The sequence below is a fragment of the Triplophysa rosa genome, linkage group LG4 (assembly GCF_024868665.1).
Source record: "Triplophysa rosa linkage group LG4, Trosa_1v2, whole genome shotgun sequence".
In the NCBI taxonomy this organism is placed as follows: domain Eukaryota; kingdom Metazoa; phylum Chordata; class Actinopteri; order Cypriniformes; family Nemacheilidae; genus Triplophysa; species Triplophysa rosa.
In genome coordinates, this window is record NC_079893.1 from 10,363,650 (window position 1) to 10,385,087 (window position 21,438).

A 21,438-nucleotide genomic window follows, 5' to 3' on the forward strand; every position below is an offset into this window, starting at 1 on the left:
CATTTACAATGCAGTAAAGGTGTATTATAATGTATATTAAAGGATTTTTTTTTTTTTCATATTTGGAGCAGTAGAAATTCCCAGTATTTGATAAAAGAGGGAAGTAATATTCACTTTTTTCTTTTCCTCTGTGTGTCTGCAGTTGAGGTATCACAAGTGTCTGGTGGCACGCCCTCCGTCTCAGAAAGCCTGCTCACAGGCGCCCCCTGCTGATTCAGTCTCACGCCGCGTTTCCACCAGCGTCAAACGTGGAGTTCTTTCACTCATCGACACGCTCAAACAGAAGAGACCAGTCACTGAGCTGCCCCAGTGATCTGACCCACAAGCACTCATACTCACTGTCACGCTCTGCATGCTTACAAATACCAGAATGTCCTGTAAATAGCTGCCACGTCAATGGATGGAGACGAGGAGGAGCCCATGGGTGAAAACAAATGTTGGCGAGACGAAATGAGCCAATGCCTAGAAATCCACCCTTTACTCACACAAGCACACACACACACCTAATCCGACATCTTCAGCTTTCATCGATTACCTGGATGTCAGTCATGCGTGTATCTGCATGGGAAGCCACGCCTCTCCAGCATGACACAAACCAGTAGGCTCCGCCCATCTTTAAACGCTGCCTGAAGAATCAAATCAGAATTGAGCATCAAACATCATTCGATTTGTGTATGTAATTCAGGCGGAACACACACAGCTGCTTCAACTCACCAGAGCTTCAGCTTCATAGTTAACTCTAGCTGCTTGGCCATATGTGTGTGAGTTTGGCCTTGAGGAGGATGTTTGGTACTTTTCATGAATACAGTTTGGTGTCCCGTTACTTTTAAAGCAAAATCCGTTTTTTTTGTCGGAACAATAAGATAAGTTAGATAAACAATATGATAAGGTAGATCAATGTAAAAGTAACTAGTATTAAAAACATCAAATAATGGATGCATTAAGTTCTATATATATATATAAATTCTTGGCTTCATTTTTTTATTTTTAAAATGTAAAAATGACTTTTTAAAGCCTTGCTTTGTTCCATGTTCATGGAAAGTCCTGTTTCGTGTCAACCTATTTTTGTTACCTTACGTCACATCCTGTGTTATCCGGATAAATGCAAACATTAGTGAGGCAGAGAATGGTCGGATGAGAGGAAGTGATGTCATACGGTTTAACTTGTTCAACTAATTTAAGCTTTTACCAAATTAGATTTATTTAATAAGCTCTGCTGACACGGTCTTCTTCACTGGACTCACTTGAGGCGACTTTAGAAAACATGTCAATATGAAATGAAGAACGTGAAAATAAACCCACACACACATATTAATGGCTCAAATATCCCTGTAGACTTGCCCTGCATTAACACAGTCAATGCGGTAGGGCATGACCTGTTCAGTGTGTAGATGTAATGTATGAATGTGCTTTTTTATATTTCCAAAGTGACTTTGCCTTTTTTCTTTGAATGAGAGAATATAGAGGAAGAGAACTGAAACTTTTGCTCAGAGCCAAACAGTTCAATCGTGTTGAAATCGTGCTTCGACCCCCAGCGTAGCGCTCACATCCTCGAGAAACACAAACTGTGTTCTGCTTCACTTACTGCGCTCCTGGACAAGGTCGGTTCTAACTGAAATTCTGAAAAAAACGACCAATAGGAATGGCTTTGCAGCACATCCAGGTTAGCGGAAAAACCCCCAGTGTCTGTGAAGAGCTATTTCAGTTTCAGCATCCTGACCTTGCTTTTGGATATCATTATTGTCCTGGTAATGCTTCACAACTGTTTCTTTCTGTTCTCCCGGTGTGGTTCCTGGCGTGCCACCTGTAGTCCCTGAAAAGTCACTTGTGTGTGTCTATATATTAGCAAAAGTCATATCATTAGCCTTTATTTTTCATATTTGAGATACTTTTATTTTGTAATGGTTTTTGTTTTGGTCATACTTGCCTTGCATGTCTAGTGATTCAGTTTCATCTGGCCATATTGTACAAAAATCATTGTATGTGTTGTAGATAAAACAAAAAAAAAACTGAAGAACGGATGATGGTAGAGGTTGTGAATATACATTTATTTTATGGTCCTTTTTAGGAGAACTAGCTATAGGAGAGGAGATGTGAATTTGTACGTGTCTTATATCTATGCATTCTTTTAACTCTGAGGGCGGTTCGAGAAAAAATAGACACATTGCCTTGCATGTCCCGGGACAGTTTAAGGAGAAAAGCTGTACTGAGCAGAAATGATATTTTTTATTTTATTTATTCTATTTTATATCGGTATTTACTGGTTTCACTCTATCGTGCTCAGACGTTCTGTAACCTGTCTCAAAGAACAAATGGATTTATTCTAGAAGCAAGTCAATCCAAAACATTGTACAGTTACTCTCAAAAGCTGCTCACCATCGTGACGTAACATTTAAAAGGCCTTTACATTCTGCCAAAACGTTAGATATTACAGGTACAGCTTCAGTCCGCCAATTCCTTCCAAAAACTGATGGCCAGTTTAAGCAAAATTATTCAATAGAAGACACGCGTCATGAATTTGTTTGGGCAGTGTGTGGATGTGTTTAGCAAGCTCCACTAAAGCATTTATCTTTATTCTTGTATCTTTGACTGCACAGTGTCATCAGATTTTTACAGTTAATCAGAATTTGAGATGATGAAATAACCCTCATCTGCATACACGTGTGTTAAAATGAGCTGACCCAAATCAATCTGCCTGTGTACTGCACCTCCTCTGTCTTCTCTCATCAGTTTTGAAGGAAGCGCAAGTTTTTCCTCATGTGAATTTCAATCAGCGATACGCTGTAGATGTATCGTCTTATACAATTCAGTGTATTTGTTACTGATGATTGTTGATCCACCCATTTTTGGTTTTCATGGTGAAAATGAATTGCACTTTTTTAAAATATATGCTTTCCATTGCAACCTTCACAGTCACTGTAAGTGCAAAACCGGCAAGATGGAGCAGGATTATGGGTATTAATATAGTGCAGTACAATAATCTAGAATAGAATCATCAGAATTATCATGTGAGCCAAGAGTAGTGTATTGTTAGACCTTAATGTTCTTGCATGGTGAAACACTCTGAATATCAGGGGAAATATCATCACAAGGATTAACAAGATAAGAATGAACACTCTGGTGAATCACAGACACACACACACACACACGTTTATGTGGAAACGTTGGCTTTATCTGCTCTACACTAATTTGTAAACCATATAAATGTAAACTGTTGTGGAAATAAATGGCATATCACAAAATACATCCACGAGAGTTCTGTCTGTTTATTTATCTCGTATGTTTTCATGTTTAATTCAGCACACAATACAAATAAGACGTTTCTTTAAAGCACTAGCTCCCCAACAATAGTTTAAGGCCACCACTTACAATTTCAATGAAAGATCAATAAACAATTTTATGTAAAATATAAAAAATAACTGAACACTAAACAATATCTTGTTTTTTAGTTGTATTAGGTTATTTTAATGGCAGTTTTGTCTTATTTGAAATAATTGGAAGTCATCTGAAGGTTAAGAAACAAAATCTAAATTGCAGATTACAAATTACACATTTTTTCTACATATTTAACCTATGTGATGTAATCATTTGCAGAAAGAGTTATTTGATAACATACGCATTGCAATGGCAGTTGCTGAAAAAGTTTGTACACTGTAACAATATCCCGTAAAAATGTATTTGCGCAGCGCTAGAAAACGTAAAATTACGTTGTTCATGTGATTTTACATTAAACTTGTACATTTGTAATTACATTTTTTTACTGCATTTCAAAAATTCTGTAAAATTCTTTTTTTTACAGTGTAGGATATAGATGCTTTTGAATGGCTGTAAATGGGGAAACGTTCTTTTTGCCTATTTGAAGGAATGTTTCAACCAAAAATTCAAAATGTTTATTTATTCGCACCCTTGTGTCATTTCAGACCTGTAGGACTTTCTACTGTAACTGAACACAAAATATATTTTAAAGAATGTTGGTAACCAAACAACATTGTCTCCCATTGACTTCCATTGTATGGACACAAATTCACTGAGATATTTCTCAAAATATCTTCTTTTGTGTTTCCCTGAAGAAAGAAAGCCATACTGTGTGATTAAAAGATAACTGAATTTTTATTTTGGGGTGAACTATTCCTTTAATAGTGTAGTTATGTGATTTCTCAGCATAGGCTAACCTGCCAAAAGCTAAATAGTCAACCATAACCCACTTGTTATATAGCGTTGTTGACACATCAAATGAAAATCTTTTTCTGAAATCATTAATAATAAAACGTTTCCTTTGTATTGAACAGTGGATGCGTGTAATGAACAGGTTATAGTTCAGCGCCATATTCGTGAATGTGAAACCATCGAGTCCTTCTCAATGCTGCTGGAGGAGGAAATGGAGCTGGAGAAGTTAGAGGAGGTGGAGGATAACAAACGATGGAACGATGAAGAAAGATGTGGAGGACTGTGCTGAAAAACAGGAGGGAGAGAGAACTCTGTTTCCAACCTGTTGACCTTTGATTTGATAACGTGTTTTGAGTTCAGCACTTCCTGTGAGGAAAGAGAGTCCTGTTGAGATGCGGCCCTGCTATGTAAATGTTTGGATGCGTATGGTGTTGCTGGAGTTCTGAGAGCAGATCGATTGGTCAGAGAAGTTTGTTGAGATGGCCGAAGTTGGAGCAGTTTCTTGCTGGTAGGTTGAGTCCTGCTTTGATGTTCTTTACGTGTGCGCGACTTGGAGGTCTTTTCTCTTCTGGACTGCTTGGGAGCTTTCGTGCGAGGCCTGTGTCGTTTTGTTTGTTTCTTTGGAACGATGGAATATGGAGTTGGATCATTGGATGCTTGATGTGGAACATTGAATTGTTTACTAGAAGTGCCATCCATAACCAGAGAAATCGGATCTAGGTTTGTGGGACTTTGAGTTGCGGAAGTGTGATGTGGAATGGTTGCTGTCCGACTGACTGTAGTGACGAGTTGAGTATAATCTGGATTTAAATTGGTCTCCACAGATGTGATTGGCTCATTCTGGCTGGAAGCTAGCGGGGGTCCTTTTTGTTTCTTTCTCTTTTTTGGTTTCTCTCCGTTCAGGGGGTCTAGTGACATTAGCCCCCCAAGTAAACCTTTAGCAGCAGCTCGTGCCAAAATATCCTGCACTGTTTCTACCTCCGCTGGGTCCTGCTGTTAGAGAGATTTTAAAAACACACACAAATAATACAATTATTACACAAATCACATCCTTCTAACCAGCAAAAAAAAAATTCAATAAAACATGACCAATTTATTTTTTCATTATCTTTATTATATTAAAAACACATTTTATTGTGTCATCTGGACTGTATAGGCAACACATACATTTTTTATGTACAAATAAATGATTACACTGTAAAAAACTGACACTGTAAAAAATGTTGCTGTAGTTATGCAGCTAGTTGCCAGTAACTTACTGTAGATTTATATTTATCTAATTTATTGTCAACAATTTGTTCAAAGATAAATGAACATTAAACATTAACAAGTCTTTATCTGTACAGAAAAAAAACTATAAAATAACTTCCTCATGAAAAAGTTTTCTGGGATCGTTTTTTTTCTAATTTTGGTTCCCAGAATGCTTTGCATGAGGCTGATATTTTGTAGTTTTTTTCTGTAAAGATAAAGACTTGTTAATGTTTAATGTTCCTTTATCTTTGTTGCCAGTAAATTCCATAAATGTAAATCTACAGTAAGTTACTGGCAAACTGCTGCCAGTAATACTGTAATTTCTACTTTTACAGTGTAATTTCATGGAATTTTATTGTTTTATTTAACAGAATTTTCACGCTATTTTGAAATGTGCTAAAAAATTTAATAGAAATAAACTGCAAATTTACAAGTTGGGTGTGAAATAACATGTCATTTTATTTTACAAAAAAATATTTTACGTTTTCTTTCTGGCGTCACAGCTGCCAGATTATTACCGCTTTCTTACAGGATTTTTTACAGTGTAGGTTTTGGCTTAATTTTCTATTTTTTTCCCTTTTTAGCCCCAACCATGTTAAAATGCTGAAAACAATCTTCATTTAGTATGCTTCCATGTTTATTTTAAGTACATACATATGAATTAGAGTCTAAATTTAATAATGTAATTAGAATTTCACTAAACATACGGGAAACAGACTTTGCACATAGTTTCTATTCTATAGTCACATTGCAATATATTTTATACATTATAAGTCCTGATGTTTCTTATAGAGGGCATTAAAGGAGATCTTCTTTGAAATAGTAAAAATGAAATGTGAAATAAAATGTGAATTGTGATATCAGCCCTCTTTTAAAACCAATTAGAGGAATTTCACATTGCTGATCATGTTGTATCTCTGAAAAGCCCAAAATGGAAGCATTCTCCTCAAGGTACGCTTAATTCTGTGTTATGTATGTGCGGTCTTTAAAAAAATAGAAGAAATACTCTTCATATACACAAGGCTACAGGCTTGCTTCTTTTACTGTGTGTGTTTTAGTGTGGATGCTAATGTGTTTAGACAAGAGTGTTCATTATTTAGTGAGAACCGGAGATACGCTGCTAGTATTTAGGACACGAGAGTTGGGTGTGTGTCTGTTAGCTGTCTCATTCTCCTGATCTACACTTACACAAATTTGACTTCAAAATACTCTTCCGAAAACCTATGTTCTGTTTGAAACGTGCATTAATGTAAACTGCATATTATTGAAAAGAAAGAGTCAAACTGTTTTCTTTTCCTTTATTTCTCTCTCACTCACCTCCCGTTTCATCACACAGAGAAAGCAGCCATTTGTCAAGTCAGATGCTTCTGTTTTGAAAAATGTATCTTCCTCGTCGCCCCATCCTGCACTAACCACCCTAAAGGTATAAAAAGCATTTAGTAGCTTTAAATCATATTCGTTTGTCATAACTCAAACATTCACGATTCCCTCCCCAAATCCTAACATCCTATCCCTTATGGAGGATTAACTGCTGTTTCCATGGATACTGCAACTTTAAATCCTCACAGTTAGTGGTGTGTGAAAAGAAGGATTTAATGTCTGGACAGCATGTGTGTGTGTACCTGAGGGGAAGAGCTTTTGGTTTGCTATCTGCCTTCTCGAGTGCTCTCTTCACCAGTTGTTCGTTCTCCTCCGGATGTACTGAGCATGTGCAGTATACCACGGCTTTAACCTTAGAAACTGTGGATCAGAAATGCATCATAACATCATATTTATAAATACGTGAACTAATAAAGAAATATGGAGATGTGGAAGTTGCAAACCACTGTATGTATCGGGTCCTATTTTGTATTTTCTTGGTAGAATGTGCCATCAAATATTCGAGTGCTCATGACCAGAACCACATATTGTTTTCTCATTCTCACTTAGTGGGAGCTTCAGGCGTGTAATTATTCAGTGTCACCGAATCGAGCAGTAAATGATCGAGCGTGTGCACGTGTGTGTATGACTCACAGGTGAGTGCATGGCTGAGGTATTGTGTTTGTTTGGCAACCAATGCCTCCAGTTTACTGTCAGAGATTGTACCTTTAGATAAACCATGTATCAGCCCCCTGTCTGTAAAACAAATGTATGTAAATAAACCTTCAACAGAGAAAGTTTCAAAATTAATATGAGAGATTTCATAATGTTTGGTGTATTTGCCGCTGTACCTCCACTCTCATTAAGGATGAACTCAACAGGGTTGCAAAGTGCTGATGCGGAACACTGGGGAAGCACAACAATCACCCGAATCTTCTGTATGCAAGAATCCCATTCATTCAGATCATTAAAGTCATCAGACAGAAGTTTTATATCTGTAAACAGACAAATAACAAGATGTAACGTCATTTTGAAATACTGCTAACTACCAATAACAAAATGTACAAAAATGGTATTGGGTCATATCTGTGAAATCTAGATTTAAGTCTAAAAATGGAATTATAAGATTAGGAGCATCAAAGGAGTCACAACCATTAAAATATGAAAAAAGGTCATGTTTGTTTATTGCTGTAATTGATCAATTATTTGATTTATAGCTATCCCCAGGCCGTGTATGAAATTGCATGAATATTAACTTTAAATATCTACATTCTATTATTAAATGTCAAGTGTCTTGCACATTCAGAAAACTGTGAATTAAAAATGTAAAATAGCATGAAAAAATCCAATGTTTTTAAAAAAAATAAAAATCCATAATAATTTAGATACATTACATATTTGTAGTCATGTCCCCAGGTTTTTACTCAGTCCTGTTACCAAGTAGGCTACCTGTTTACTCAGACACATGTTTACCCTTGAAAACCTTGGAACATTCCACAAAAAAGTTTATTTTCTCATTTTCTTTTCTGTATGTTTGATTATATTGACTGGAAGAGTCAATCTCAACATATAGTCATGTTACCTATATTATATTTTGGAAGTTATTTGTTTATTTTAAAAATACACATTTTTGGCAAATTCACTAGAATGCTCAATGTCCTCATGTTATTAGCCTCTTCGCCATGTGGCTATATTTCATTTATTTATTTATTCTATGCTAAGATTCTATGCTATGTTACAAAAATGCATCTATTTAAAAAATAAAAATAGTAAAAAAAAGAGAGATTTAAAAATTATTTTATTGACACTAGATTTTATTATTAATTTTTTTTATTATTTGAACAACATTTATTTCAATCTTTAACATGGTCTTACTTATATTAAAGATATCAAGTTTATATTCTTGCAATGTTCTTTACATTTTTTTATGTTAACAAAAAGTAAATAAAATCATAACTAAATAAAATATTTTTTGACAAAGTACTTTTTATAGTACAATGTAAATGTACTATGTTATATTACAAATATTAATACTTCAGTATCAGGATAAGCCTGTACATCAATTTATTTAATCCATTTGTTCATCATTTGAAACCATCAAATTTACAGATAGTAACACTCACTTGTGCAGCCAATGGAGGAGAAGGTAGTTTGCAATTCTTCTTGTATTATGGGACTAATGACTCCACATACATGAACACATGCAGAACAGGCAGCGGCGTAGATAGCCACATGAGCCACTGTATGAGCAGAGAAGGACCCCACCATCAGAACATCACATTTCTTTGCCAACAGCGGGCGAACCGCACATGCTACGAGACTGCGGGATTTATCCTGGGTACATAAACACACACTTAGATTGAATCTAGTTTTTTTGTTTGCAGAGTTCCATTAATGGTTGTGTGTGTGTTACCTGTATTATGAGTGTGTGTTCTGTCACAAGTTTGATTTTCTCCAGTTGTTTCTGAACACTTCTTGGAAACAACAGTACATTAGAACAGTGCGTGTCTTTACAGAACACATTTCCTGCGAGCTGTGTGTGTGAGTCCACCTGAGTGAAGCCTGCTGTCTTCAGAATCTTATATACGTTTTCAATGCTGTTGGATTTATACGCAATTGATGAGAATGGGTTGGTACAGATAAGTGAACATACACATGACAGGTGAACATGTTTACATATTGTGTGTATACACACCCTCATTACCTGGCTTTGGGGGTGTTGACCCAGGCGTAGAGAGGTATTGTTCGCCGCCTTTGTTGTTTTTCCCTCACAACCAGCGGTAGGAAGTTATCAATGGTTAGCAGATTCTGCTTTATTCTACAGTGAGCCAGAGAAGCTGCCAGTTTCGTCTTGTACCTGAAACAAGCACAAGCACAAGGCCCAGTCTTGTGAAAAATCTCCACATGAGTTGTTGTTTCATAGCTTCTGAGACTCAACACCCTATGGGAAAATGTTGTCTACAGGCAGCATGACAGATTTTTGCTTGCTGCAATGAAATGCAACACCCACATCATGAGCCATACACAAAGAGGGGAGGGCCCAATACTTGCCAAAAGAAAAGCACAAATTGATAATATGATCCACTGGCAACACGTTTTTATTCCTATTTTAGCAGATGTGTACACGTAGCAGTATTTTCTCCTCTGAATAATAAACAGAGGCTTCTCATTTTTCATCAAAATAAATGATTATGTTACATGAAGTGAATGAGAGGTTGCTGGCGTGCAATGGTACAATTTTGCCTGAAGGAAACAACTAAACAAACAGCTTGACTCCTGAATATTTACATATAAGATGTAAATAATATATTATAACACAGGGGAATGTGCATTGGTTCTCTAACCAATGTAGGCCTACTCAGATTGATATTAAAAATATTCTCCTATTCTTGCATTAAAACATCCTTGGTGCCTTGAACTCCAAAATGGCTCAAAACTGAAATTATACAAAAAATATACAATGATTATGTTTAGTACATAGCCAAAACAGCATTTCATTTAAAAGGGATAGTTCACCCAAAAATGAAAATTCTGTCATCATTTACTCACCCTATTGGCTTTTTAAACCTGTATAGCTTTCTTTCTTTTGCAGAACACAAAAGAAGATATTTTGAAGAATGTTGGTAACCGAGAAACAGCGGTGCCCATTGACATACATTGGTTTTGAGTCTATACAATAGAAGTGAATGCGTACGGCTGTTGTTCGGTTACCAACATTCTTCAAAATATTTTCTTTTGTGTTCTGCAGAAGAAAGAAAGTCAAACAGGTTTAAAATAACAAGAGAGTAAGTGATGATACAATTTTCATTTTTGGGTGAACTGTCCATTTTAAACTATCCCCTTGTTTTGGCTATATACTAAACATAATCATTGTATATTTTTTGTATAGGGGTCCAAATAAATGCAATTGATGTTTTAATGCAAGAATAGGAGAATTTAAAAAAAAAATATCAATCTGAGTAGGCCTACATTAGTTAGAGAACCAATGCACATTCCCCTGTGTTATAATATATTATTTACATCTTATATGTAAATATTCAGGAGTCAAGCTGTTTGTTTAGTTGTTTCCTTCAGGCAAAATTGTACCATTGCACGCCAGCAATCTCTCGTTCACTTCATGTAACATAATCATTTATTTTGATGAAAAATAAGAAGCCTCTGTTTATCTGTTTAGTTAACATAAGCACATAAGGACTTCGACATCTTTTCTAAAACATCAAAATATCTTTCTCCTCAAATTAAGCGATTAAAAAGTGTGACAATTGTTATAAAACAGAACTTGTCCCGACACTTTATGGAAACACTTTTTGACATTTTGATAAAATAATGGTTAAATGAATTTCTTCACTGAAAATTTACTTACCTATGCAGTCTGTCCTCCACCTGCCTCACTTCCTTTATAAGTCCCTCCCCTCTTATCATTGGTTCTCTGGGCTGGAACTTCCGGTCCATGAGGTCATAGAGCAGAACCACCACAAGAGCCATAAGGTCATCTGGCTGAACATATACACAAACTTGCACATTAGACACATAAAAATCATTAAAAAGATGTAAAGATAAAGGAGTTCATGACATCACAGCAGACCCACCATTTGTTGTGAACGGTAAAATAAGCTGTCAATCAAGATGTCCTCCAAAAGATCTTGGTCTGTGATTGAAGGAAGAATGAGATAATATTTAGTACAGGTTAGAGAACCCAAACCCCAGTAACAGACCTCCTAAGATACACAACAATATCAGACTTCATATAACCCAGACTTATATGTTCATATTAAAAACAAGTGTGTGGCCAACCAGGCTGTCCATTTGAATGAACTGAAATAGAGAAAAGGCTGAATTTATTGTAGCTGAGCAACGGCAAAACTATAAATAACTTTAAAACTATGGGGTCATTATCGCATTATAATGGAGCTCCAAGCCTGAGACCCAGGCCAAGTCTCAGGATCACAACCACTAGATCTGGACTCTGGTGCTGATAGCAGTGATTTGGTTATAATGAACAGCACAAACTGGAGAGAGATATTCCACACAAAAACAGTAATATACTCTGGAGAGCCAAAAATAGCCAACAGCAATGATGTGTGAAAGTTAGAGAACTGAACTTTAAAACTGCATACTCGCACTGGCTTTTTGGGCTTCTCATTTTAAACATGGAAAAGTCCTTTTTAATCATTTTATTGAATTAAATGTCTTGAAAATAAAATAATAAAAAGTAATAAATATTCTAAAATAAAATCACACTCATGTGCTTTCTTACTGTCTTATGGAAAATCTGATTTCAAAACTACATTAAAAGTGTTGCATTATATTAGACTTTTTATTTTACCATGGGTTTGTGATGTAGTTTTGTCTTATTGATTGTGTGATACATACAAGTAATATTCATGCAAAGTCATTGACTTATAGTCCTGCATAAATCGAAATATGAACTTGATAATGTGAAATCGTTTGTTGCTTTTGTGTCCCTCTAGACAAACTGACCTCATGCTCAGGTTCAGTCCATTAAAGTGTTACAGGAGTAAAGCAACAACTGTCTGACCTGACATGCCTGCACTAGACTAAAAGTAAATGGATGGGAAAAGCTTACCCCTAAGCAAAAAGTTTGAGAAAGTGCAGATGAAGGAAAGAGAGAGAGAGGAATGAGTCAGATAAGTGTATGCTGCAGATAAGGTACAAGTAAAAAGTCAGCCAGAATGTGACCAGACGTCTCAAAATGATCAATTCAGGACCTCAAGAATGGCAAGGGTGGGGTTCGAATGGAATACGTTGCAGCATTGTTTAAAATATCTTTGCCACTGAACAAAATAACAAAACAATTTACAATTATTAGTATTACATCTTTAATTTGAGATTTGTTGATGGCATGTTTTAAAACGGTCTTGGAAAAAGTAATGTTAGTGATGTTTATGACCCTTCATCTCGACCTCACTGCACCGCTGACTCCTGTGTCAGAGGAACTGAATAATTGATGTTATAGATTTGTGGGCAGCAAATAGCATGACATCAGTAACCAGGAGGGGCATTTGCAAAGATCATCTGGACACATTCTTGACATCTTTATAGTATTTACATTATTACGCACAACACTCTATATAGAACTGTTAATGCGTGATTAAAAAAGGAAATAACAATGCTACGTCTGATCTGGTCACATCATTTTGATCTGGTCAAAACAAAATGAAAGTGTTGTGCATGTGTTTACTATACTCACATTTTAGGGTGTTAAATGCCAGATCATACGCCCAGTGTTCATTCTGCTTGATGTTGACATCACCAATAATTCCAGAGTCATCGTCTACACCACTGGGCCCATAGCGAATGAGTCTGTGCACATGGTCTTTCTCCACATGAGTCTTCTGGAAAATAGCTGCAGCTTGAGTGTACACCGAGTCGGGGAATCCCAGAAGGGTTTTCTCTCTCTCCATTCTGACCGTGTTTTTAACTAAGGGCACCGCAGAGAGCTTTTTAAGGGACTGAGGACAAACTTTTTTCATGTTGCCCGTAGGAGAAGATGGAGCTTGTGATTTATTTTTAGGAGCTGATTCTTGATCCAGTAAATTCAATGATGTGATGTCAGGCATATTTGAGTCCAGTGTGGAGGCGAATGTCGGCTTAAGCATTCCAATGGAGCCAAATTCTGTAAAAGCATATTGCAGTAATGATTAATTAATTAATGCATTTTGGCATATGCTTCTGTCCAAAATGACTTACTGTTCCATTAGGTTGTGTAATGTTATACAGTATATACTGGTTATATACTATATGCTGGTTATATATGCTGGGTTATTTTCAACCCAATGTTGGGTCAAAAAGGACAAACCCAGTCGCTGGGTTATAAATTAAACCAAAACCCAAAATTCTGCATTGTTGATCTGATTGATTGACATTTTTAGAGTGTACATTTATCACTATGCGTGTTTCTTGGGAGGGCAATTCCGTGAAAATTTCAACCTTACCGTGAAAAAAATTAGTTTTTACCAAGGGTTTTTACTATACTAACAGTACAGATATTAACATGTGTTTCTAATACCCATGTGATGTCTCTCTTCAAGTTTTTAAAACATTTGTTTTATTTTTAGTCAGGTAAGTGCCGTTTTCAGGATTGTCACATCCATAACGGTACATATTCTTCATAAATGGGCACATGAAAATGACTTGCAACTATTTTATGTTCTATGAAGAGGCATCCCTTCTTCAAATGTTGGGTATTATTGCTTCAGGTTTGTGCATTTTAATTAACAGAAATCCTACAAAGTTTGTCGTCTCCCAAAAATGGTGTCCTTTTTGTCACATCCATAACGCATGTTTATTTCCCTTTTTAAAAGAGAAAACTTGTGCATAGACTGATATTTTTCTGATGTTTAAACTCTATCTAAATATAAACAGATAGTTCAATATATTGGTATCAAAAACTACATAAAATACAAAATACATCCATAACGCAAAATGTCACGTCCATAACTGGAATTGCCTGGGAGTCAAACCTTAAGTTGCTTATGCAATGCTCTCTCAAATGAGCTATAGGAACACTATAATCAATTTTAATTTAATTGTAATTAAATAATCATACATTACATTTTGAATAATTACTTCAAGCTAACTTTTCAATTATGGAGTTTTTTGTTGACCTTGGTTAAGTAAAAACAATCAAATAAAAAAATATTTATATGATAACCATAAGCTTTTTAACCTCTCCCATACCTATTTTAAATCTTTATTTCGATAAAATCTTAAAAATTAAATTTTGCTGTATATATAACTTGACTTTAAGACAGCAATCTTTTTATAATTTGTTGCATGTGTAAAATGTATCCTATGTCAGAAAAAATTATATTTGATTTCTAATGAAATGAAATGAATAAAAAATTATTTGCATTACCAAAACAGTATTGTTGGAAAAACCTTTAAAAATAAAGGTGCTTCACGATGTCATAGACATAGAAGAACCTTTTCGGTCTAAATGGTTCCATAAAGGACCTTAAACATCCAAGTATTTCACATTTCTGTTTCTATGTGGCAAAAAAGGTTCTTCAGATTTTACTTAACATTTTTCACATAACACGTAATAAAAGTCTCATTTTCCAAGTTAGGTTAGTTAAATTCGCACCTAATTGAAAAACGTATACATAAATAAAATTCCATTGTTTAATTTTAATACGTACCTCTCATAATGTAAGTGCAGTCAGCTTGGCAACAAGCATGAAGATGAGTACAGTGTGGATGAGGAGGCTCTCTCTCTCTCTAGCTCTGAGATCGTGTGTCACTACGACAACGAACACACTTGCTCTTGTCAACAAAACGTGAATCTCTCAACAGATAGTCACTCAGCTATCAGCATCTTATCATAACACACACACACACTCTCTCTCTCTCTCTCTCTCTCTCTCTCTCTCTCTCTCTCTCTCTCTCTCTCACACACACAAACATGTGAAACAGTCCACTCCTGTTTCTGTAGTGGCTGCTCTGTAATATTGTGCTGTTTTTATGGCAGGTCACGTGTCACACATTCTTTTAAGTGTGTATCTTGTATCCCTTAACAACTTTTCCCACAATTGCGTAGCGTTGTGTGTGTGTGTGTGTGTGTGTGTGTGAGAGAGTGAAGTTTAGTTAAGGAACAGGCCGCTGACATTAAGGGTAAGCAGACTCCAGAGAAACGCTTAATTTCTGCTCATCCGAAACCCTGTCATGCTTGACGCACATCGGCTCCAAAGAGACACTATTAGCAGACGTTTGCATTCATCATGCTGAATGATTCATTGCTTTGGTTACAGAACTGATCTGAGACCAGTTTCCCTCAGTTACCCCCAAATTAAAAAAATCTTAGTCAGTAGTTTCCATTAAGTCCCAACTTTTATCAAGCTGACAGCCAATCAACTGCTGCATCTAATTAGGCCCCACCCAGGTAGTTCCTGATTGGTCCATGCTGCCTTGGTTTGACATTTAATTAGTGATGAGACCTGTCAGTCATTGTGAAACAGCGGTAAGTCAGTTCAGTGGAACAAAACCAGTGGAAACATGAGGGCAGACGAGAGACTGCTTAGTGCTTAATAAATAATGTTGTGTACACTTCCATATGTGTCTGCGTGCTGAATTAATAATGTGGTGTCCGGAGAAACACGCCTTTTGTTTTTCCTCATTAACCCTCCTCTCAATGCATATCAGGAACAGATCGGTGTGTCCACAGTGACATCACAGGTCATTCATCTTTCTTGCTGTTTTAGCTCAAACGATGTGCTATCACTCAAGCTGCTAAACGCTGAACTCGACGTTGGGTTGAAACAGTACACTGACTGGCATATGTGATGGTAATGTATTTGCTGGAGTGAAACAATTCCAGCAGGCCTATTGCTAAACACATTTTAATAAGTCGTAATGAATGTTGCCTATTGTGCACATTGCATTCAAACAGACTGCAGGTGTTTGTCTGGAGGTTATTTTAGGTTTTAATGACAGCACAGACAGAACACAGCAGGGAAAACTGTAACACTTTAGTAATTTGTTTTGGAAATGTCTAAGCTAAAACTTCTAAAATCTAAGACATCAGCAGTCATCTAATTTGTCAATTATACTCTTTAGAGTTACACATAATAAAAAAATAAGCTCAAAAATTAGTGTTACGTCTGCATTGGACGTATGATCATTTTAATAACTGTAACTATGACCCCAAAGATATTCACAAGGTGAAATCTGTGAAACACTTTTATTTACATCCTACCTACAGAGAAAAATACGGTAAGAAATCTAACACAATCTCAACTGGTGGATAATTGATATGAATTTGTATGATGTACGATCTGATTTGCCCAGTGACAAAAAATCACGCTTGATTCACAAATTTCATGCAAAATTCATAAAAAATTGCCACCTCAAAAAATAAACTATATTTTTTTCATGGAAAAAATAAAACGAAAAAATTATTCGTTTTACAAACCACTGTCATTTAAACAGGTTCTTGCTTATTGGTTTATGTATTTAAAGTATACAAGCCATAGATTTTATAGCAGCTCGCCACCACAAACCTGTGAGCTATACATTTCACTTTCACTGGCTTCAAAACAACTCTGCATTTTGTCACCCGTGTGATCAGAGGTCCTGGGACAGTCCTTGTTTTTAAGTTGCAAGTCATGTTATTATTTGCCTACTTTGGCATTGAAAACCTAGACCAGGATTTTTTTAGTATCACACAATTTAGAGAAGTGCAACAGGGTATGATTTATCGTTGCGATTCATCACAGCATTACCTATACGAGTAATAATAATAAAAAAATACCTGCATTATATCTTTTTATTCATAGCTAATAATGAGAATTATATATTGACCCCTGTACAAGAAATGTCCAGATTCTCCTTTTAAAAATCTGGTTAACAGTACAGTAGCATTACACCCCTCTAAATATCCTAAAACTCAGCCTTGCTGCCCTCCACAGGACACACAGGAACTATGCTCATGACAACATGAGCTCCTCTGAAAGGGACACTCCACCCAAAAATGAAAATTCTGTAATTTACTCACCCTCAAGTTGTTCCAAACCTGTATAAATGTCTTTGAACGAAGAAAGATATTTGGAAAAATGTTAGCAACTGACATTTCTGGGACATCATTGACTATCTTATTGTATCATTTTTTTGGTTTTGTTAAACACCGAATATGATATGACAGAATTTTTATTTTTGGGAGGAGTATCCCTTGAATTTGAGATAAGAGATGGTGGCAAAACAAACACGAGTTGATTCAATAAATGTGCAAATGCACAATTAATAAAAAAATAAAAACAAAGCTTTTAAACTTTCCATATAAAATGTGGGTTTAATCACAGTCTTGAGGTTAAAACATTTTATGTGTTTGTCACCCCTGAACAGCTATTGACTTAACAATCCTTCAGGAGTGTGTACAACAGCCATAAAAACATATTCCTACGATACACTAACCAAACAATATGAATCCTATGGAAACTCATCAAATTTCACGTACAAAAATATCTCAAATCAGATCACATTTTTGTTTTCAGTCTCAACAAAAAAGGCATGTTGTGTATTATCGTGGAAGGAATCCACGATGTGGACCACCACGCCCTCTGAATCCACCTCGGTCTCCACGGAAGTTCGGCCGGTTTCTCTCTCGACCGCGATCTCCTCTACCTGAGCCTTGACCACCCCTACCTCCTCGTGCTGCCCCCCCACCTCTCTCTGCCATGGATTTAGGAGGTGGGGATTTGGGACGCAGTCTCTCGATTTCCTCAGTACAACCAGACAAATAAGCATTGGGCTCGTTGAAGTGGCCAGAGTACGCTTCTGCGTGGAAGTTGCTGTTGGTCAGGGTCGGGCCTACAGTTAGCCAACCTAAAAAATACATAACATTAGATAAATTGTCACATTGGTGATTTCTCAATCTGTGAATACAGAGTGTTGTCTTTTCTGTCAGGCAATATGGCTTTTTTTAACAAATGCAGTTTTAATTCTCAACCCTATGCAGTTAGAACTAACCTGGCCTGATGGTGCTGTCCCTGCCAAACAAATGCAGGCGTCGACGGCCCAAGCAGAAATGTTCGATGATGTGGAAAATCTCCACTGGCTTCTCAATATTGCCCATCTCTGGCTCCTCTGTAATGATCAGGTCTATGTCCACATTAGCATGAATGAAGTCACCATCTGTGCTGCGTCTAACTGTGCCTTTGATGCCCATCAGACAGTGTTCCTGAACGTACACACAGAAAGAGACACGTAAATTGAAAACTAGAGAGCATTTCTAGCGCGATGTTGTGGCAGATTTCCTACCGCCTCGATCAAAAGAAATATGACTTGACTTGTCGCTTACCTTGGTCCTCTGGAACACAGCTTTAGGGTCCAGCGTTTTGGTCTTGCCAGGGTTGTTTTTGTTGGTCTTGATCCAACAAATGTCCTCACATCTCCTGAAGCCCCACTTCCTCAGACACTGCGAGAGACAACACACACAGAACTAAACTGAGACAGACCTAAAGATGAGAGCTCCAGAGCTTTGCTGAAGTTTATCTTGAAGTATGACGTTAGTTTTAGAGTATTACACACACAGAGACATCATCTATTGTATTGTTCAGCTCTCAAGTCAGTGGAAAGTACAAGTTTATATCAAAATAGAACAGCAAGTAAACACTGTATTAGGGATGTGTCACATTTTAAGCCTGGGATTATGATTTGGAGAAGAGATAAGAGTGAACAGAAAAATATCACGCATTCTGTGTGTGTGTGTGTGTGTGTGTGTACCATTCGGCCGAGATCAAGGCCTTCTCCGGATCCACACCACAGGAACACGAAAGAACGAATGGCAGAGATTTCCTCTATGTCCAGCTTCATGATCTTCATCAATCATAAAAATAGAGAAAATAAAAGGAAAAAATAAAACCTTATATCATAATTTTATAATAAATAATGAAATGTAAGTCACACATGTATGAATGCATTTGGCCAGAAATAAATGTCTGAAATGTTTTTCGATTCACACGTGGCGTAGAATTTAAGAAACAAGCATAGTAACTCACATCGTCCCAGTTCCAAAAGCGCTCATTGGCGATGATGCCTGACTCTCTGTAATATTCCTCTAATGGAGGCTCTACCAGAATCACATCGAACTTACACTTCAGATCTCTCAGATCAAACCTGTCCATATCTGCCTGCAGATACCTGGCACACAAACAAACATATTTACAAACACAATGCAAGCGGGGTCCTTAAATCTAAGACCACTAGTGAAAATAACTTTTCTAAATTAATACAATTAATAAATTGTAAAATTGTTTACAAATGTAAAGATAGCATGCACTTGAGCTGGCAGTGACTCCACAAGCTTGTACTTAGCCTGATGTTATCACAATAGAAGCAAACGGAATATTCAATAAAATAGAAGAAAGCAAAGAAATTCTGCTTTCATTTCTTTGCAACGTCTTTCGTAGTCGTAACCTACAAATAGTTACAAATGCTTTTATTTCTAATACCTTTTTCTGTCAGCATCTCTTTATCTTGTATTCCTAAAACTATTTATTTCTATGTCTAAATTAGATTCTGAATGCACTACTTTTAATGTGGTGTCAGACTGGAACAAAGAGAAATAAATAAATAAGAAATCCAAGAAAACACGTTCTCTTACATTGGTGGGGTGTTGGTGGCAGAGATGAGCTCATCTTTTAGCCGGATTAGCTCTCTTTGTTTGGGGTACTCCTCAAACCTGTCAGCCAGACCTAAAGCAAAGCAAACAACACAGGTTTATAACTGGTCTCGGAGTTGGGGGTTGAAAAAATAGGAGCAGATAAGACAAAAACAGACATAGATCTGAACATTTACCTCCATCTCGGATAAAGTTCTGAGGTCTATGGCCTGTGTCCACAAAGTGTTGGCAGTAATCGTTGTGAGGATTCAGACTCTGAGTGCCCTGTAAGACAAAAATGTGCAAGACAATATATGTACAGACACTTTCTATCACATAAATGGAAACATAACTATTAAAAACTGTTTAGACCCCATATTATATTATTTCATATCTGATGCATTTCAGAATTTAACAGTAAAGGCAATGAGAGTAAATACTTTATGCATTGAGCACAACTCTTACAACTAAGACTATTTATTAGATATAACAAGTGTTTAATGTGTGATATTGTGTTTAATTGGACCTTTAGGAAAGTACTTGAGTCTTTGTACACTTCTTCATATTGCCCGCTCTCCTCCTGCTGCTGAGTTTCAACATCTTCCTGTAAAACCATACAGCAGATCCAAGATCAGTTACCTACAGCCTTTTCCTACATAAACTAAACAAATCTCATAATTACAGCTGATTCCTTATCAGCCTTCACTCACCTTTTGTTCCTCCACGTCCTCCTCTGGATCCTCACCTTCATTCGGGCATTTCCTTTTAGCAACGGGAACTGATGTGTCAAATGATGCCCTATAGTACCATAATACAGATCAATGAGCAATTATTATAACCACGTTCTGGGTTCATATTGAAAGGAACTTCACGCAGTTTGTTTAAGCATCACATGCGATCTGTGTGTCAGTTCTGCCCTATTAATACGTTTGCTCAGTTTGAAGCGGAATAGCACTTGCACATGCACGCACCTGCATGTTTCTCTGGTCTCCTCTATCTCTTTTTGTTCATCCTTACTGTTGAGAACAGCGCCGAGGCTATCGGGACTGTCTGCTCCGAGCTGCAAAACAAACCAGTAACGTCATTAAAATAATCGCTGGATGTCGTGCTCGCTATCTACAACGGTAAAGACTAAAAGCCAATTTCGCCAATAATGGCTTTGTGAAGCGCGCTAAAAGTTGCATTTCTGTTACCTGTTGTGCAAGAAGCTGTCGTCTGAGCTTCTGCCTTTCCCGTATTTCCTGCAACTGACTGTTCATGGCAACACTGTATTGGAGAGACTTTACTTTCACGAGCAATTATTTAAAAAATAAAATCTGTGCGGCAAAACAAAACATCGAAACCCCCAATGTGAGAAGCCGTCGCCGGTGTTTTACGTCATCACGTTGCGACTTGCGAGGTGTATGCTATGACGCCATTCGCAGACTATTTTCGACTACTTTTTGTTAATCCTGTTGTTACACTTATTTAGTAAATTGTATTTTATGTGTGCTATGTTATATGATTATTTGTGTTTTATTATATTATAAGTTTAAAGGTTAAAT

At 36.6% G+C, this 21,438-nt stretch overlaps 3 protein-coding genes across 6 annotated transcripts in view; 1 reads left to right on the forward strand and 2 right to left on the reverse strand.

Moving 5' to 3' along the window:
* The window catches only part of apbb2b (amyloid beta (A4) precursor protein-binding, family B, member 2b), a 43,228-nt gene extending 39,982 nt beyond the window's left edge, over positions 1-3,246 (forward strand). For all 3 annotated transcript variants that reach the window (XM_057330665.1, XM_057330666.1, XM_057330667.1), the window contains one exon: positions 143-3,246. In XM_057330665.1, the coding sequence (XP_057186648.1) occupies positions 143-313 (171 nt within the window). In that variant the 3' untranslated portion in view covers positions 314-3,246. The remainder of the gene's footprint in view (positions 1-142) is intronic.
* A 45-nt stretch (positions 3,247-3,291) lies between these two features.
* On the reverse strand, positions 3,292-15,144 carry LOC130552410 (putative methyltransferase NSUN7). 2 transcript variants are annotated; one of them, XM_057330668.1, is made up of 12 exons: positions 14,940-15,144; positions 12,989-13,414; positions 11,367-11,425; positions 11,141-11,274; positions 9,482-9,634; positions 9,191-9,374; positions 8,901-9,111; positions 7,629-7,772; positions 7,432-7,533; positions 7,041-7,158; positions 6,736-6,835; positions 3,292-5,160 (listed from the first exon to the last, which is right to left on the reverse strand). In XM_057330668.1, exons 1-12 carry the CDS (start codon positions 14,944-14,946, stop codon positions 4,318-4,320), a joined length of 2,481 nt encoding a protein of 826 aa, XP_057186651.1. In that variant the 5' UTR covers positions 14,947-15,144; the 3' UTR covers positions 3,292-4,317. The 2 variants fall into 2 exon arrangements, with proteins under 2 accessions (XP_057186651.1, XP_057186652.1); XM_057330669.1 differs by lacking the exon at positions 6,736-6,835 and having other exon boundaries at positions 5,037-5,160.
* Positions 15,145-17,556: 2,412 nt separating this feature from the next.
* On the reverse strand, positions 17,557-21,275 carry mettl14 (methyltransferase 14, N6-adenosine-methyltransferase subunit). Its single transcript, XM_057330672.1, has 11 exons — positions 21,088-21,275; positions 20,866-20,954; positions 20,605-20,692; positions 20,421-20,498; positions 20,092-20,179; positions 19,898-19,988; positions 19,293-19,434; positions 19,018-19,110; positions 18,593-18,709; positions 18,262-18,472; positions 17,557-18,117 (listed from the first exon to the last, which is right to left on the reverse strand). The coding sequence occupies exons 1-11, from the start codon at positions 21,151-21,153 to the stop codon at positions 17,813-17,815; spliced, it is 1,368 nt and encodes a 455-aa protein (XP_057186655.1). The 5' UTR covers positions 21,154-21,275; the 3' UTR covers positions 17,557-17,812.
* Positions 21,276-21,438: the final 163 nt, after the last annotated feature.